Source organism: Ambystoma mexicanum, chromosome 8, assembly GCF_040938575.1.
Source record: "Ambystoma mexicanum isolate Mex_15411 chromosome 8, UKY_AmexF1_1, whole genome shotgun sequence".
NCBI lineage: Eukaryota > Metazoa > Chordata > Amphibia > Caudata > Ambystomatidae > Ambystoma > Ambystoma mexicanum.
In genome coordinates, this window is record NC_090929.1 from 1,255,752,092 (window position 1) to 1,255,770,919 (window position 18,828).

Sequence of the window (18,828 nt, forward strand, 5' to 3'; positions counted from 1 at the left end):
GGACTGCACTGTGGACAATGGGTGTGTGAGTGCTGCTGCTAGAAACCGATAGTAAGTGCTTCGTGTGCGTTTTGGAAGATTTAGGCTGGAACATAGGTTGCATGCACATGCCAGGGGGAAGAAGGAAGCAGACCCCGGTGGGGCAAGATACAACAGAACCCAAACAGTGTCATCCATTAGAGAAGTTCCTGGTGAAGAAACCAGTGATAGCCACACCTACAGCTGTACCAGACTCTCATTCGGAACAAATACTTTGAGTCTCCAATCACTGAAGGCTCAACCATGGCAGCATCAAGAGAGGATTTGGCTAAGAGCATCCAGGACTTTGAAGACAAGTTTGCAGCCTCTTTCCAGTCTCAGTTTACAATGTTTACCTTGGAAATAAAACTATCCTATCGTTTGCTGACTTTTTGGCAAAGAAATTTCTGCGCTGGGAGACAGAATAGACACAAAGGAAAGAGCAATCCAAGGCCTGGTCGAAGACAATAAGCAATCGGACATTGCAATTGAAGAACTGGCCAGTGCCACACAAAATCTTGAGATTCAATGCAAAGAGTAGGAGAATCGTTCCAGATGTTCGACTATCCGCCTCAAGAATCTCCTGGAATCAGTCAATGACACTGAGCTCAAAGGGGGCGGTTATCCAGATCTTTACAGATCTTGTAGAAGGAGAAGAAGCAACTACCGTCCTACTTAACAGGATCCAAAGGACCGGCCCAAAGAGGGTGGAACTTGGAGCTCGCCCTAGGGACATCCTTGCAGCGTACACCTCATACCCGCAGAAGGAACAGATCTTAAGGGTGGCGCGGCAGTCTACACAGATAACATTTAATGGAGTGGAGATTCATCTTTACCAGGACCTATCTTTTACCACCCTCCAAAAACGAAGGGACATGCAACCAGTGGTAAGAACCCTTCAAGCACGGGAAATCTGGTACAAATGGACATTTCCATTTGGTCTACTTTTACTCTGGAAGGCAGGCAGCACAACATACCATCTCGAGAGGCTGGTATGGCACTCCTCCAGATAGAGGATGAGGCTGGAATTGGCAGAATAGCAACAAATACAGTGGAAAAGGAAGGAGGTTCCAAACGGCGTACATCCAGGGAATGGACTACAATTGAACGTCGATTGAGGAATTGCAAGGATGTACAGAGAGATGACTGGAGATTCAGACTGAGAGGGCCACCCCCGAAATCGGCGTAAGAAGGGAACACCGAAGGGATTCTATTGGACATGGGGACGGCATCAGCCAGCAAAGCCTTGCGAAAGACTGGACACAGAAAGAGGCATTTTGGACTTATTCTGTTCAGGTAACATATGGGGGTGGTACTCTACCTCGCACTTATCCCTGGGTAAGCAGGTGGGTCACAGCTGGGGTTTGATTTCCTGGGTAACACTAGGTTCCGTGTAGGGATTGGGGTAGGATGGAGGGAAAGGGAAGGGGGTGAAACAGGGGAGGTTTAGGGGGGGGAAACCAGGGTGCACAAACGTTGTGAATGTAAGATTGGTTTGCAGTGTTTTCCTAGCGGCCTCATGGTAGAAAGACATGGATATATGTAATTCAGGTGTTTAACAATGAATGTTAGGGTGCTGAACTCCCCCACTGAAACAAAGGTAGGTAGAGGGTCTTTTGGGGCGACACCAACCGGACTTTGTGGCGTTCCAAGAGACCCACATATAAAGAATGGATAGAGGTAAACTTTGTTTGTGTCAATACCCTCTGATACTGCAGGCAAATGCCAAAGGGAAGGTGGCAGGGGTCCTCATAGCTTTTAGAAGGGCCACTGCAATGAAATTGATCCACTCAAAATAAGGAGGGCAGATAAATATTCTCCATTTTGCAATTGGGCGAAAGTAAACTGACGCTGGCCTCTGTGCTCGCCCCCAATGTAGGTCAGGAAGGTTTTTTTGAAAAAAACTCTAGGGCTGCTGGCAGAGTTTGCAGAAGGGGACATCATAATGCTAGTAGACCTCAACATAGCATGGGGCCCTGTGCAAGATCACAGTTCACAAACACGTTGCACTCAATACCCTCCCTCCAAGGCTCTACAACAGAAATGCAGACCACTTTCCCTGGTGAAAGTCTGGGCTGCCTGTTGGGGGTACATGCAGGAGGGTTTACATACTACACGCATGTGCATCAAACTTTTTTGTGCATTGATTATGCCTGGGTCTCGATTCCACTTCTGGGTAACATAACACAAATTCAGACACAGACAATAACAATTTCAGATCACGTGCTTATTATTTTTGAGATGAAGGTCCTGAAAGAAAGGCCCCGCTTGTGGACATGGAAATTTCCATTAGGGTTATTGCAAGATCAGGTTATCAGGGGAAACATGGCTGTACATATCAGAGACTTTTTTGAAAGTAATGAAAAAGCGAACACAGCAACACGGGTGGTCTGGGATGCCTTTAGGGCCACAATGAGAGGGTTCCTCACAGCGGAAGAAGCTATACGACCGGAGCAGTGAGTGGCACTAGAAATAGAGCTGGGCGCGGAAGTCCAACACATGCTCTCGCAGATGGAAACAAATATGGGCCTGAAGTTACAAAAAGGCATATAGGGCTGCTGTCGGGAACTTAATCTCTTCCATACAAAAAAAGCAGAATAATCCCTTCTCCACCTAAAACATAAATATTACCTGAAGGCTAATAAAACAGATGGGTCTGTTACCTAACCACCTCACCAGCGAGTTGTCTTTCAAACCATTCAGTGGATTAAACTTCCCAATGGTGAATTAACTACAGACTGATCATATTATCGGACAATTATACCAGTTTTACTTATCTCTTTGTAGTTCTGATTCCTCTGACCCGCAGGCTTAAGGAGATTATTTGGATACGGTCTCTCTTCCGAGGATTACATCGCAGGAAAGTCTAGCGTTAGAAATGGAAATCGCACAAGATGAGGTGTTTCGGGCAATTTGTGAATTGCCACTGAATAAATCCCCAGGTCCCGATGGTTTCCCGGCATCTTTTTCATAAAATGTAAAGTGAAATTCTAACTCCAGTAAAAATCTAACTCCAAAATTAACAAATCTATTTAATGCCTTTGAACAATCAGGAGATAGAACCCCTTGCATGGAAGAAGCAAAAATCCTACTGCTCCCCAAGACGGGTAAAGATGCATGTAATTGTGGCTCTTATCGCCCAATTGCCTTAATAAATGTCGATGCTAACATTTACATGAACGTGTTGGCCAAATTACCCATTTTAATAAACCTGACCAAACAGACTTTACAAAACAGCGGCAGACGCACAACAGTATACAGAGAGTGTGTCATATTTTGACACAAATAGATAGGGCAATCCCTGCAGTCCTTGTCTCATTTGATGCAGAGAAGTTATTTGACCGGGTCGAGTGGTCCTTTCTGTTTTGTACATTGGGAAAGCTGGGGTTTGGCCCAAAATGTACAGCTAAAATTGAAGCCAACTCTAAACACCACAAGGCGAGATTAATGGTAAATGGGCAATTATCTCCCCCCATCCCATTACAATGCGGGACAAAACAGTGATGTCCTCTATCACCCTTATTATACGTAATTCATTTAGAACCATTACTTGCGAAAATTAGACAGACACAGGACATTAGGGGAATCGAGTTTGGAGGGATTGCGCCTAAAATCATGGCATATGCTGATGACTTGCTACTTATGGCGGCGGATCCCCACAGTATGTTGCATGCGGCTATGCAGGAAATCGGGCAGTTTGGTAAAATGGCAGGATTGAAAATTAACCATGCAAAGTCAGTGGTATTGAACCTGTCCTTACCAGTGGCGGAGGAGAAAAACTTGCAGCGGAGTACACAATTAGGATGGGCGAAGGAAGGGATATTGGGAGGGACTATTGTTACGCTCACCTGATTCCCACGGGGGCGTCGCTCTGGACTGGCCCGCTGTTGCTTCCACCAGAGTAACACGTAGAGCCGAGATGACAGACTGGACAGACCCACTTAGCTTCGTTTGTTGGACTCATACGAATATCTTTCTGCCATGGAGAAGGGGAATTAACCTCCCGTAATCTGAGCGTTAACCCGCCTTCCCACTCCCCTTGTCTGCCCACAGAACACTCCTGAAGTCCCCTCTTAATCTCACCTGATGATTTGGAAAGATGAGCTCTCCATCCTGCGTCGAGCGCAGGGGCGCATAGACGACCAGTTACTTCACTGGCGTGGAGGAATTGGCGAGTTCCAGTATTGACTCTAAAGTCCAATCGTTCGTAAGAGTTCAAAAGTCTGATCTTCACTCTGCCAGATTCCTTGCAGGTTGCAGATTTAAACCACTAGAAGAGTTCCTAGTGGCAATTGGTAAGATCCTGGTAAGTCTATTGTGGTTCTCCCCTTTGGGGCCGGGGGTACAGCGATGATGCAGAATTAACTGCGCCGACCCGAAATGAGGTGAGTACCCCCCTGTGGTAAATCAGGTAATTCTTTGGGGTTAGGTTGTATTGTCCTTGTTTTCCCCTTATGGGCCGGGGTGCGGCGGTGATGCAGGATTGACTGCGCCGACCCGAGATGAGGTGAGTACCCCCCTGTGGTAATCAGGTAAGTCTTTGGGGGTGGTTTGTATTGCCCTTGCTTACCTATTTGTTCTCGTCTCCCCCAGGTGTTGAAGAATGGCCTGGAGATGCTGGGTTCGCGATGGAGTAAAGGAATGCAGCCCCGGGTGGTGAGTTCAGCGCGGCGCTGCGAGGCACTGTGAAGGCTTCTCTCTTCCAGATCGACGATGTGCTGGATCAAGGATTCAGGTAAGGGTTTTGTTCTGATCTCTTCTCCTTCTCCTTTTCTTGTTCCAGGTGTTCCAGGGCTGAAGCGGGCGTGGCTGAAGACTGGAGCTGCTGAAGACACGGTGAGCGTTACGCTGCAGCACGCAGAATAACGCGAAGCATGTGTGGCTGTCCGGGTTTGGCTTAAATAGCCTTGGAAGAAGTTCCAGGTAAGTATTCTTCCATAGCCCCACCCAAGAGGAAAGGAGTCCCTGAGGTAAAATAGTCCCTCTAAGCCTCATTTGGCTTGTGGCTTCGTGCAGCATGGTCTGCATCAGGTAGGTATGCAGCATGGTCTGCATCAGGTATGTTTTCTGTAATGAGCCTGGCGCCCATGGCGCCAGGACTGACTTTATTCTTATGAGCCTGGCGCCATAGGCGCCAGGACTGTAGCCAAATAGCCCCTAACTGGGGTTTTTGGGCATGCTTCAAGTGGCATGATGCCTGCTTCCAGGGTTGCTGGGCCTGGTCTGGCTTTCCGGGGGCAGGCATCGTGACAACTATAAACCCCACTATAAAGGGGTTATACAAGGCTATCTCCCCCTGTTAACAAGCATTGAATCACAGCTACTGAAATGGGGTCTACTTACTATTTCATGGTTGGGTAAGATGAACTCATTAAAAATTGTTATTCTCCCTGGGGCATTATATTTTTTCAGGCTTTACCTATACAGGTTTCAATTACTTTTTTCCGGAAAATGCGAAGTGTGATATCTAAGTTTATTTGGAATAACAAAACTCCAAGGATATCCCAACGTACATTAACGATCCCAATCGGACAAGGCGGGTTAGGACTCCCGAATTTTAAGAAATATTATGCAGCACAAATACAGGTTTTAAAAGACTGGTTTCTGGGGGATAGAGAGAAACGATATCTTCAAATGGAGAGAGCCCTGGGAGGCCAATCCGTTAAAGATGTTCTCTGGCTGTCATGACAGGATCATCCTCCTAAGATACACCTTAGTATGATCACAGGGACGGGAGAGCACACGCAGGATGCAATGGTATAATCACATCACTTAACGACCTATCCTTCTCCGCTTACACCCTTGTTTAATAACCCACAATTTACCCCTGGTTTAGATCCTAATGCCTTTAAAGAGTGGAAGCAAGTCGGATGTGAGAGACTGAGACATATGTTCCAGGGTAAAGTTGTCAAATCATGTTTACAATGCAAACCAGTTCGATCTGTGTGAAACTTCCAGATTTCGGTATTTCCAAGTCAGGCATTGGATTTTAGCTCCATCTGTTAGGAAGGCTGCAGTAAGAGACCTAACTCAGTTTGAGAGATCTGTCACGTCTAATCCAGGTAACAAAGCATTGATTCAAAAAAGATAGCAGGCACCCTTCTCTAGAAAGAACATGACATGATAACCTGTTCTGTGTATTTTTCCTGCTTTGAGAGTCCGCAGCCATCGTTTTTTGCTCACTGTACTTTTCACAAAGGTGGAATATCCATTTGCATATCAGTCTTTGTCCCGCCCACAAGGGCAGTCCAGTACCGAAATGCCAGGCAAACCTCCTTTCAACAAGAGTACCAAGAACAACCCCATACACGTGTTTCAGCCTTGTTGGGCCTCATCAGTGAGATGGATGAAAGCATTGATTTTGAACGTATACCTTCTGTTGATAGAATCCAATACCAGCAAATCACTAAAGTATGCACAACATTGGCACGACACCCTACTGGAGGTAATTGCAGAGGAAGAATGGGAGGCTCTGTGGCAGAAACTTAGTAGGTCGCTCCAACTGAGGGGACTTTGGTACAAGTTGCTGGTGCAATGGCACTACATGCCTGTTAGATTGCGAAAAAATGGGGAAATGGAAACATGTCTGGTGGAGTTGCCCAGTTTACAGCAATATTGGGAAGTAGTCAATAAATGCATGTTTGAAATGTGCTAATTGACGGCTCCCAGGACTTTAAGATCATGTTTTGGTGTGTGTGGATAAGGACCTTAGACGAAGCTCAGAACCACCTCGGAAGGCATTCTTCATATTGCAACTGTCTGCACTGCTGGGGATAGCCCAAAGATGGAAAAGGAGGTGGTGTCAATCAGTGAGATTAGTCGATAGTGGAAGATTTTCTCTATTGCCCTTTCTATAAATTTTTAAGTATTTTGTTCGTCGCCGCATCAGAGCCACTAGCTCAAGAACTTAGATTAGATATTGAGCTCATAATTAATAAATCAGTTAAATGAGGGGAAAGAAACTGAGATGTTTTTACTGTTGTCGGGGCACTTGTATTATGCCTGTTGACGTCCTATTTGTTAGTAACCTATTCTACCCAGTCATTTTCAGATACACAGGAAGAATGAACATAAGATTGTGTCTTACTTTTATTGTTCAGTGTCCACCATATAGCACGCGTGTCCTGCCTGATGATCTTAAGCAGTAAATCTTGATTGTTTTCCCAATGTATTTTTGGATTTTATGAGATCTACACCAATTCTGTAATGATAACTCAAAAAACCATTTTCTTTCGCCTTCTCTGCCCATGTCATAGCAGAGCGTTTAAACAAAGTCCTAACGTCCTTCCTCATATGACATTTATTTCTCCAGCATGGGGTTTGGATTCACATGCTCATGAATATTCCCTGTCGTCAGGCTGGGAATCCTTGGTAAAAGAAAAAATCAGTTTCAGTTTTGTTTGTGAACTGTCTTTCTACTTCACTGGTCTCTGGGTCATACTGCCCCCAGCCAATGACTGCCCTCTACCTAAGACCCTCCCCTGGCACCCATCTTCAGATTTGTACCGCACGTTCAAGTGTTGGGAGTCCTCGTGCTATAGTTCTTGAGCTTTTACTGCGTGTTGCGTTTTTTCAAAGTGTTTTACTCTCATTTCTCGGTCAATTCGAGCCTCAAGCTCCACCGATTCCTCTTCTGATTAACAGGGACCCGTTTCAGAATTTTCAAATTATCAAATTTATCAAATTTCACTTCTTGGAGGATTCCAGAAGATCTTTGAGGCCTACCCGCGTGGACATGGCCCAGGACAAAGGAGACTCAACGCCCGTTGGATCCAAGCTGTTTAGGATCTGCCCAGGATGTGGACTGCAGAACGTCTTCAAGGAAGATGAACACTCCCGGTGTCTCTACTGCCTGCACTCCGACAAGTCGCAAGTGGAAGAGGACTGTGCGTTCTGCAAGAAGATGTCCGCCCAGACCATGTAGGACCGTTGTACACGACTCACCAACTTGCTGGAGGCGAAGAGCCCAGCAACAGGTGAGAAGAAGTCTGAGCGGTCTTCTAAGACCTTTGAGGGCGCTCCGGCGACGGGGGCCCAACAGAAGGCAAAGCACAGCAAGTCTGTGGGCACCGGGAGCACCGTATTTCTGGCTCCTCGGCTGCCAGGCCAGGTGCAATGTCACCGGCACCGTCAACCACGAGCCAACGCTCCGGGTCGGTGAAAAGGAAGTCTGAGAACCCAGGTAAGCTTCGGGAGAAGCCCTGGCAGATCCCGGCGGAAAAAGCCAAGGGGGAGCGAGGCGGTGACCCTCCCCCACAGTGAAGGCCTCCGACGTGCCTAAGGTCGTGAAGGCCCAGATTCACCCAGCTAAGGCCTCAATTGAAGGAGTTGTGGTGTCCCTGGCTAAGCCCATGGAGGCAACCCCAGTGGAGACGGCCTCCAGGCCTAGAGTTTCTCTGCCATCCCGGAGAGAATACTCTTTCCAGCCAATCGAAAAGACCCCTGTGAAGCCCCGGGCCGAGGAGGGGGGGCGCGATAGCCCTAACAGGCTCAGACACCTTCTCCGAGGACCAGCTTTCGGGCATCAAGTCGGTCCTGGACAAGAGGTTCGACGAAGTCGGCGCCTGCGGGAAGGATCCCGACGAGGCAGACGTGGAAAGCGAGGGTGGAGCTGACGAAGAACGGCAGGTTGACGAGGAACCGCAGGAGCCTCTGCCGACAACCCCGTTGCTACCGATACCAGCACCGCCAGACAGGTCGGACGATATCTTGCTGGTGCTGCAGACCCTGTGCAGAGATAAGGATAAGGTTGCCCTTACCGCCAATGGATGATCCAGCGGCGCCTGGGCCTTCGGGGAGCCCTCCAGCCAAGAAGAGGCGAGTCCATCCCCGCCCCACCTTTCCATCCTTCACCTCCATCCCCTCCACTGAGGGACGAGACGGAGACTGAGACGGCTACGACGGGGACGGAACACAGCAGAGATGACGGAACAGATCACCCATCACGCCCTCCCCGGGCTTCCCCTCCCGACGAAATTGGCTCGTTCCACACCATGATCGCCAGGGCCTCAGAGCTTTTCCAGCTATGCCCCAAAGAGCAGAAGGAGGAAGGATTCCTTTATCAGCGACGAGAGGCCAAGAGGAAGACCGTACTCGGTCCCACTGTTAGACAACATCTGGGACGAGGGGCTGTCCCTTCTGAAGAACCCGTCCATGGCCCCTGCAAAGAGTGACCGGTATGAGAAGAAGTACAGGGTCCCAGATTACGCCCCTATGTGCCTCCGGGCACAGCCGTCCCCGGACTCAGTGGTCTCTGCGGCGGCCAAGAAGAAATCGGCAGGGGCGACGGCATCTACTTCCACTTCCCCACCGAACGGCGAGGGGAAGAAGCTGGATGCCATGGGACGACTGGTCATCTCGTCAGCAGTGATGACCATTAAGGCGGCCAACGCTCTCGCTATGGTGGCCCGCTACGATAGGGAGCTGTGGTTTAAAATTTCCCCCCTCCTGGACTTCCTCCCAGACGACAAGAGGGTGGAGGGCCTCAAAATCCTAAAGGAGGGCGAGGTGGCTTCTGACCACGCCATCACGGTAGCCACGGACATCGCCGACACCGGTTTTCGACAGATGGGCAACAGCGTTTGCCTTCGCCGGCGCGGGTGGCATGATTTCTGTCAGGACATACAGACCAGGGTACTGGACATGCCCTTCGACGGGAACAACCTGTTCGGCATGGCAGTGGACAAGTCCCTACAGGCCATCAGGACGGACACTGAGACGGCCCATGCCTTGGGCACGCTTCATCAGCGAAGGCCGTCCTTTCGGACCTCCGGAGGCATGTCCCAAGGTGCCTCCAAAGGATTCGGTGGCAGCTCTTCGTCATACCGCCAGGCGGCCCGTTCTTCATCGCAAGAAGCCTACAGAGGCTCTAACAAGGCTGGTGGACATCGTTGCTGTCGCTAAGGGGCCCAAGGAGGCAAGGCCTCAGCAAAGCAGGACTGAACCGGCCGTGGCATCGGCTCCCCCCCACCCCACCCCCAGAGCACCCCAGTGGGAGGCCGGCTGGCAAAATGCATCAGCGCGTGGGAATTCATCTCCACCGACCATTGGGTGCTGGATGCCCTGGCCCATTGGCACACCCTTGAGTTCCAAAGAAAGTGCCCAGACTTTCCACCGGTGGCCAGGAAAGAAAACCACATCCCACAGCTGCTTCTGGAGGTGCGAGCGATGCTGGCAAAGGGCGTGATAGAACTTGTCCCAAAGAGGCTCCGGGGATCCGGAATATACTCGCGGTACTTCCTCGTCTGAAAGAAAATCGGTGGCTGGCGGCCTTTCCTGGACCTCCGCCGCCTCAACAGGTACATAAAACCCCAAAAATTCCGGATGCTCACCCTTCAACACGTCCTGGGACAGCTGGAAGAAGGAGACTTCCTGTCGTTGCTGGACCTGGAGGATGCATACTTCCACATCCCCATACACAAAGGACATCGAAAGTTTCTGCGCTTTGTGCTCCAGGGAGGCACTATCAGTTCCAGGCACTGCCTTTCCGTTTGAAGTCGGCGCCAAGGGTCTTCACCAAGTGCCTGGCGCCAGTGGCAGCACGGCTGCGCCTGCAGGGGATCCACGTCTACCCCTATCTGGACGATTGGCTCATCCGAGCGAAGTCAAGGCAACTCGCCAGCGACCACACAGCGAGGACCGTCCGCCTGCTCACGTAACTGGGGTTCTCGATCAATTTTGCAAAGTCCTGCTTGGTGCCATCGCAGGATGCCCTATTCCCAGGGGCCAGCCTCGACACAGTGGCGCGGCTAGCTTCACCGTCGGAGGAGAGGATAAAGGTCATCCTGGGCAAGGTACAACGGCTGTTGTCCATGGAAGTAGCCAGGGTGAGGTCCATAAAGTCCCTGCTCGGCATGATGTCATCATGCATCTACCTTGTGCGTCTTCAGGTTGCGGATGCGGCCTGTGCAGGAATTCCTCAACGCCGGTTGGATACAAGTGGCAGGAACCTTCGAAGACCAGATCTCCCTCAACGAGACCTTCCGTCGAGCCATCCAGTGGTGGGGCCCCCGCACACATCTCGCGGCAGGCATGGACTTCCAAACCCAGCAGACGCCTCTCTGGAGGGATGGAGCGCGCACACCAGAGATCTCCACGCAAGAGGCCTTTGGCTTCCGGAGGAGAGGTCCCTGCACATCAAAGTCCTGGAACTACGGGCCGTCTTCTGGGCCCTTAAATCCTTCCTTCTGTTCCTTAAGGGCAAGGTGATACAGGTTTTCACGGACAACACCACCACAATGTTCTACATCCGGAAGCGGTGGGGCACCAGATCCCCAGCCCTATCCAAGGAAGCGAAGGATCTGTGGCACTGGGCCGTAGCCTTGGGGATGTTCCTGGTACCCTTCCACCTGGCAGGAGTGAAAAACACTGTCGCCGACTCACTCAGCAGGGAGCTGCGCTCTCTTGCCACGAGTGGGAGCTTCAGGGGATCAAGTAGATCTTTTATTCTGACGGTGGGGCAGTCCCCAGATCGATCTGTTCATGACGGCGACGAACACCAAGTGCCAGAGGTTCGCCAGCAGGTTTCCCCAGCCGGGGAGCATGGGGGATGCATTCTCCTTCCCCTGGGACGGCCTGTTCCTCTATGCATTCCCACTGTTGCCCCTGCTACTGCGACTTATCAGTCAACTCAGACGGTCTCGGTGCAGGATGATCCTCGTTGCACTGGCGTGGTCGAGGCAGATATGGTCCCTGGACCATCTGGACATGTCAGCGTCCCCCCAGTCAAGCTTCCGACGGACGCAGATCTTCTCGCCAGGGAAGGAGGCACGATCCTTCATCACAGCCCAGGATCACTGAACCTGCAGGCCTGACCCCTGCAGCACTAGAGTTTGGAGGCTACAATATCCCAGCGTGCTGCAATGAGGTACTTGCTAAGGCCAGGGCATCCTCGACTCTTAAGTGCTACAGACATAAGTGGAAGAAGTTCTCTGTCTGGTGCCGGGCGCAGAAGATCAACCCTCTACGGATTACGGCCTCAAGTGCTGCCGTAAATGCTTTCACTGGCCAAGGCGGGGCTGGGCCACGGCTCCATCAAAATTCATCTGGCGGCTATCTCCCGCTAAACCAGGACTCCAGGGCGGTCATCACTGTGGTCCCACCTCCTGGTGAAGGAGTTCATCAAAGGACTGTTCCGCTTGTTCCCGTCGGTGAAGGCTCCGGCCCCGGCGTTGGAGCTCAACGTGGTGCTGACCAGGCTCATGGGCCCGCCATTCGAGCCTTTCCTATCTTGGAAGACAGCATTTCTTGTGGCCAGCACCTACGCACGACGAGTGGGAGAGATCCAGGCCCTCTCCTGTAAGCCGCCGTACCTGACATGCCACCAGACAAGGGTAATGCTGAGGACACACCCCTCCTTCATACCCAAGGTGCCATCGGACTTCCATTTCAACAAGCCCTTGGTGTTGCCTGTTTTCTTCCCATCACCTTTGTCGCCGGCTGAGAAGACTGTGCACTCGCTGGATGTGGCTAGAGCGCTGAAGTTCTACGTGGACCGCACAAAGAGTTTTAGGAATACATCACAGCTGTTTGTGAACTTTGGCCCTGTGAACGGGAAGGCCCTCTCCAAGGCTTCCATTTCCAGATGGCTCTCCGGCTGCATCATGCACTGTCACCGGTTGGCAAACCGACCGTTGCCAGGCTGTCCGAGAGCACATTCGACCAGAGGGATCGCTGCAACTACAGCGTTCCTGTCTGGTGTGCCCCTGCTGGACATCTGCAGGGCTGCTACGTGGAAAATGACGCACACCTACATGAGATTCTACTGCGTCGACCGGGATTCCATGGAGGAGTCCAGAGTCGGCCAAGCAGTGCTGCACAACCTGTTCGCTTGAAGGTGAGCCTGGTGAGGAGGTAAGGGATGCTTAATGTTGAGTTGTTGAAATGCTTAATGTTGAGACTTGCCACCTCCCGTGGTTGTGCATGTGTGTACTGCTATGTATTCTTGTATTCACGAGCATGTGAATCCATGCCAGACCCCATGCTGGAGAAGGAACAAGTTACTTACCTGTAACTGTTCTCCAGCATGGGTCTGGCATGGATTCACATGCGAACCCTCCCGCCAATCCCTCTGCAGCTCTTCTCTTGGTCCTACTGCCACTTAACGTGCTACCGAATCTGAAGATGGTTGCCAGAGGAGGGGCTTAGGTAGGGGGCAGTCATTGGCTGGGGGCAGTATGACCCAGAGTCCAGTGATTGGTTATTAGTAAAAAGACAGTTAAGAAACGAAACTGAAACTGATTTTTTTCTTTTACCGAGGATTCCCAGCCTGACGACGGGGAATATTCATGAGCATGTGAATCCATGCCAGACCCATGCTGGAGAACAGTAGTTACAGGTAAGTAACTTGTTCCTTTTTTGAATCTCTATAAAAATTGTTGCGATTCGAGTGTAGGAAAATACTTCGAGCAACCACTGTTCTATCCTCTTCTTGCCTACTCAACCTAGCTAATGGAGCCGAATACTCCCATGGCGATGACTGAGCAAGTTTCTCTTTAGAAGTGAGACTATTCCACCAATTCAATTTATCACAATTTACTTGATTGGAATTGAGACTATATTGAGTAACCCTGTTTCCAGACCCCGAGACCACCAGATGCTTCTCTTTCATGTTTGTTAGGATCTTGGGGGCCCGTCAGACACACAGTTACTGTAACATAGCATGGTCGTTTGCACTTGTTTTACTATCCTCAAATACCCCACCTCGTCCGCCAAAAATTCTTTAAGAAGATATAATCAATAGAGGTAGAGAACACATTGGACCAAGTTGGCATGTCCCTAAGGGTCCTATTATGCAACAAACTAGCCTGCAGTAAAGCCCATCTGGAGAGAAATTTAGAGCAAATCCTCCCTAGATTACCCCTGCCCGACAAATGGGCAATATGAGCAACACTTCTCATAGCATCAGGTTTTTCCCATTCCGAATCAATGACAAGACATTTACAGTTATAATCGCCTGCTAAAACAATAGGGCTATCCAGGTACTCAGTAAACCAATCCATTAGTATATTCTTGTTGTCATGTAGAACTGCATCTAATGCCATACTAATAGGGTTACAATAAATGTTACTTATCAAAATTACTGCTAGCTTCCCTAATAATACATTGAAACCTTTTAATTTTAACAGCTGTTATCATTCCTCCAGTGGGCCTCCCTCTCAAAACTTTCTTAGCCATTTTGGAATCCATGAGAAACCCATCCCATACTGGAGTAGTCCTTAGCCAAGTCTCTTGAAGGAGAAATGTGTCAAATTCATTGAACACTGTCCTCATATTATTGTTCAAAAAGGAATTGTGCCCGCAGGAGTTCCAGTATAATATTTGCCAATTATTACTTAAAGCCGGGTCTGCTGCCTCCTGTAAATGGGAGAGCTGCTGTCAACCACCCCTAAGTAACTCTAAGATTCTGAATCATAAGATACATGCCTCGGTTGATCCATTTTGAAGTGCATCTTACTGTAATATTCGCCCGCTCATGATCTTTTTGGATGGTATCTGCATGGCGCCCGTGGTAACACTCAATCCTTTTAGTAGAAGTTCTTTTTGCTGCTCAATTACCAGCCTCTCAAACATATAGTGGAAATGGACAGCACGTTTCCCTAATCAAGCACAATCGACAAAAATGAACAAATGAGATGTCAAACCAAGAAATCAAGCTTAATTCTGAAATAGTAGTAAAGAGGGTAAGCTGTCTGCGTCTGTTTAAATCGTCCTCGAACACAGATTCTAAAATTAAAGAATGCCCAGTGATTTTTCGGAGTGGGCCTTTCGTTCGGAGACTCGTGTCTTGAGACACGACTGCCTCCCCCACCCCCTAAATCTCATTGACCTGCCTGAGATTAATTCCCGACCTCAGATGTTCAAGTGAACCGTTTGACCACTGGGTCAATGTTATTCCTCTTAGTTCTTGATCCTTTCTCAGCACCAGGCTGCTCCCCACAATTCTACCTCTGGTTCTCCTGGGCAAATCAGTTATCGGGGGGCTTGTTGGTGAGGTGATGTCACACTCTTTCCTTAGCACCTTCTTCGCCTTCTTCCATTTGAAACCAAGAGAAGTTCTCTGAGGTAGAACAGGAGGCCCTGAGATGGATTCAACTTTCACAGTTTTGCTGCTGCCCCCGCTTGATAAGTACTATCAACTCACAAACTGTCGTCATTAATAAAAAATGGTTTCAAGTGGCTGTAAATAGTTCTTCTTTTGCTCTTTATTTGGCTGCTAAGAGTATGTTAGACCGCCTTTAAAGTTCTTTGATTTTACAGATCTGTGACTGACATTTCTTTGTTAGCCTTGTCATCGGGATTTACAACATCAGACTGGACTGCATCATTGACACGGTCATCTCTGTTGCTCGCTCTTGCAGCTTAGATGCCTCAGCCAAGTTGAACCCGGCTTGATTAGGGCCTAAGGAGTTGGGAACTCGTTGGAGATACTGCTGGGATTCGTTCCCTAAGACATTCCTTAGCTCACTCAGTGTCAAGAGTGTTCATTCTTACTTTGTGAGCCACAGTATCATAAAGCTGAATGAAAGATTGCAGAACTGTTTAGATCAGCAAGTTTACACAAACCTGCATCGGAAGAATAGCGACAGCTTGAATCGTCGCCTTGAAAGGGTAGGGAGGCTCAATCCCTAATCTTTGGAATGTCATTTAGCGGGCAGCTGTCTGGCATAAGTGTATCCAGGATCACTTCCCGAGGCTCATCTTGAGTTCTAAATAAGCACGGGGACACGCTTAGTCGATCCTGTAAGCTCTATATTGCCTGTATTTTATTCTCCAAACTGACAGTCATTAAATATTGAGGCATCAATGGATTGCTTTTCTTCCACTGATTCCTCAGCTTGATGGATATCCATCATCCAGATCTGCTGTTTGGAAACCTTTCAACAGGGGGCGTAGTGGACATTGATTCGACCGTCGATCTGCCTTGCTCAGTGCTCGATCGTCCGCTCAAAAAGTGACATCAGGTGTCATATATATATAACACGTCACTACTCCCAAAGCTTCAGTTACTTTTTTCCGTGCACTTGTTTGCTGCATCGGGAACACAACTTGCTCAACATTTTTGTTTTACAAATTTGTTTTGATTTGGTATTAACCTCGACACGATGTCCACTCACCGGGTCTCGGGCTTTAAACAGTGCACTGATTGTGAGGCCAAAATGTCGGTAACCGACCTCCATGACATCTGTCTGTGGTGTTTGGGTTCGGCACACAACACAGAGGCTTGTGTGTCGTGCTTGAAAATGCAACTAAGTCCCTGCGTGAGAGAGCCGGCAAAGTGGCTCTGGGCCGACCGCCTTCTAAATCTGACGCAGTCTCTTGTCCGGTCTTCCGAGACTGAGGAGCCCACCTCAAGAAGGGTGAAGACAGACATTGAAAGAAAACAAAGAAATGGGCCCACTCTAGGAGCCATTCCTCTTCGTCACGGAAGAAGCAATGCCACCACCATCGGCGGGCATATAGCTCGTCTTCAGAACAAGGTAAGCCTTCGAAGGGACCCACCACTCGCGAAGAGTGGGAACGTTTTAAACAAGAAATACTTTCCATGTTTAAACAGGCAGCTGTCAGCGCGGTCCCCCTCGCCTTACCCCCCATCCCCTCAGCCAGCAGGCCTTGGCAGCAATTCGGCACTCAGCACCCCCGACCACACTCTAGCCACCAAATCATCAACATCAGCGAAGACTTCGGGCTCAACAAAAAAGGTGGGGAACACGCCTTCGGAAACCCAGCTAAAGGCTGCCTGCCACGGCAACATTTGTCCATCGGAGCAGTTGATGCTGAAAACTATGAAATCGGCTACAAAGACCACACTGCCGGCATTCAAGCCAGCTCAACTGGCGTGTAAAGCTGTTGCGTGGGGGGGGGACAAACCCTCGACTACCGATGACCATTCTTTTCAGCCGATATCGAGGTCAGGGTTTTTCAATTTTCAATTCTATGCAGTCTATCTTCGGCGTCGACCAGCCCAATGACAACAACCCAATTTACACAGGAGCCAGCTGTGTTGATTATTTCTACGATCAAGTTGATCTAATGGCACTGGCCCAAGGCTACAAGATGCCAGTGGTCTAGACACATCTCCAGACCTTGATATGCAACAAAACCAGCCCTACACTCAAGATAGGCGTTTACTTCTTCTGAACGGGCAGTAATAAGTCGTTTCTTCCTGTGGTACTACTTGTCCAAACATATCCATTGAGCTGTGTGGGTGAAAGCAGGGGCACAAAGTTATACGTGTCCGTTTCCTATTTTTTTTTTTTGTTGTATTTTACTCCCGATTTTTATTTTTTGGGAGTATTTGCCTATTTGTAAAGTAAAAGTGGCCGATACACCCCTTATCTGTAGTGCTCTCTCTACATAATGGGTATGATAATGGTCACTCTATGAATGCGCAAGCATGCCAGGTCTATGGACAAAAGGGCCATTCAGAAGGCTGTGTGTTGTGAAGATCAAGAAAAGACATAAAATAAGTAAAGAGGCCTGATGAAGGCTGGTCTCAGGTGGTGCAACCTGTATGGCTTTCTTTTAACTATTTGTTTGGTAATACATTGTAGGGTATAAAGTGTTGGAAAAGAATGCATTTGGAATGTGCCAAGTTTTAGGTGTTAATGATGACCAAGTGTAAATGGCAAATTTCTCAAATATTTTAAACCAACAATTTGTCTCAGTAGTTTGTTTTTCTCTCAATAGCATTAAGATGAATCTTGTCTTACTTAATAGGTCCCGTTGTTGGAGAGTTTCGTAGTCAAAACGATGTTAATTTGACTCCAGCACCCCCTCTTCCTCAGGTAAGCACTGAAATCTGCACTAATATGATCTTAGATTTGGTAACACAAAGTACAAGTATTCATAATTTCTGAACTCATCAAAAAATGTGATGTATAATCTATGATAGATATTAAAGTGATGAAAACCTGGCTGCTCAATGATCCCTCAAAATAAAAAAAACATGTACGTTGGATTTATTTTTAGAAAATACTTCTAATTGATGCTATATATTCCTCAGTTTCTTTATCTGGAAATACTTTGTCAAACCCAGTGGTCACCAAACTCCTAATGTCCCAACATCTGTCACTTGGTATTTGTCTGTGTCTCAAGCTTGCAGCTTCTACTTGAAAGAAGCACTATTTGAAAAATGATTTAATGCCCTACCTCTTTCCTTTGTAAATAACTGCTCTCTTTGTATGTTCTTTGAATTCTTCAGAAGATAGAGCTGCTGCTTCTCAACAAGGAAAGCTGATTGGCAAGCAAGTGCAACCACATGTTGCCCCGTGTTATACAGATGACCCCTTAAATGTGCCACTGAAATCTCGCTTAAAGTTTTGTGCAACTTGAAATAATTTTCAAACATACTTATTAGTCACAGTAGTGTTCCTTTGCCTTCTTGTGGCCAAGCATATCAGAAAATCTTTCACTGACACTTGAGGAATGCATTTCAAACACTTTTTTTAGGAAATCCTTACAACGTAATCCCAGTACTGTTCAACTGCCCAACAATGACCAAACATTGAAAAACGTTTTTCCAGTGCGGCACGCTCCTCAGATGACCTTGGCAAGTATCAAAAGACCTGGCACTCATCGCTATGTAAGGATTGTCCTGCCATTACTTCTACATCCTGTCCCATTTACTCCATACTGAATGGGCGTCCCTCGCTAGGGACGGGAAACAGACTCTTTTTCACCAGAAAAAATTGTCTTTCTCTAGAAATATAGTTGCGCGCAGTTTTGCAGCCCCGGGAGCATGCGCTCCCCTAACTCCGCCCACCAGCGCCACTCCCCAGTCCTTTTTTCCACGTCAACAGGAGCAGACCT

The 18,828-nt window shown here is 48.5% G+C and overlaps 1 protein-coding gene across 3 annotated transcripts in view; it reads left to right on the forward strand.

Annotated features, from left to right (window-relative positions):
- The window catches only part of IDE (insulin degrading enzyme), a 2,084,778-nt gene that overhangs the window by 1,968,095 nt on the left and 97,855 nt on the right, over positions 1–18,828 (forward strand). For all 3 annotated transcript variants that reach the window (XM_069611370.1, XM_069611369.1, XM_069611371.1), the window contains one exon: positions 17,737–17,804. In XM_069611370.1, the coding sequence (XP_069467471.1) occupies positions 17,737–17,804 (68 nt within the window). The remainder of the gene's footprint in view (positions 1–17,736; positions 17,805–18,828) is intronic.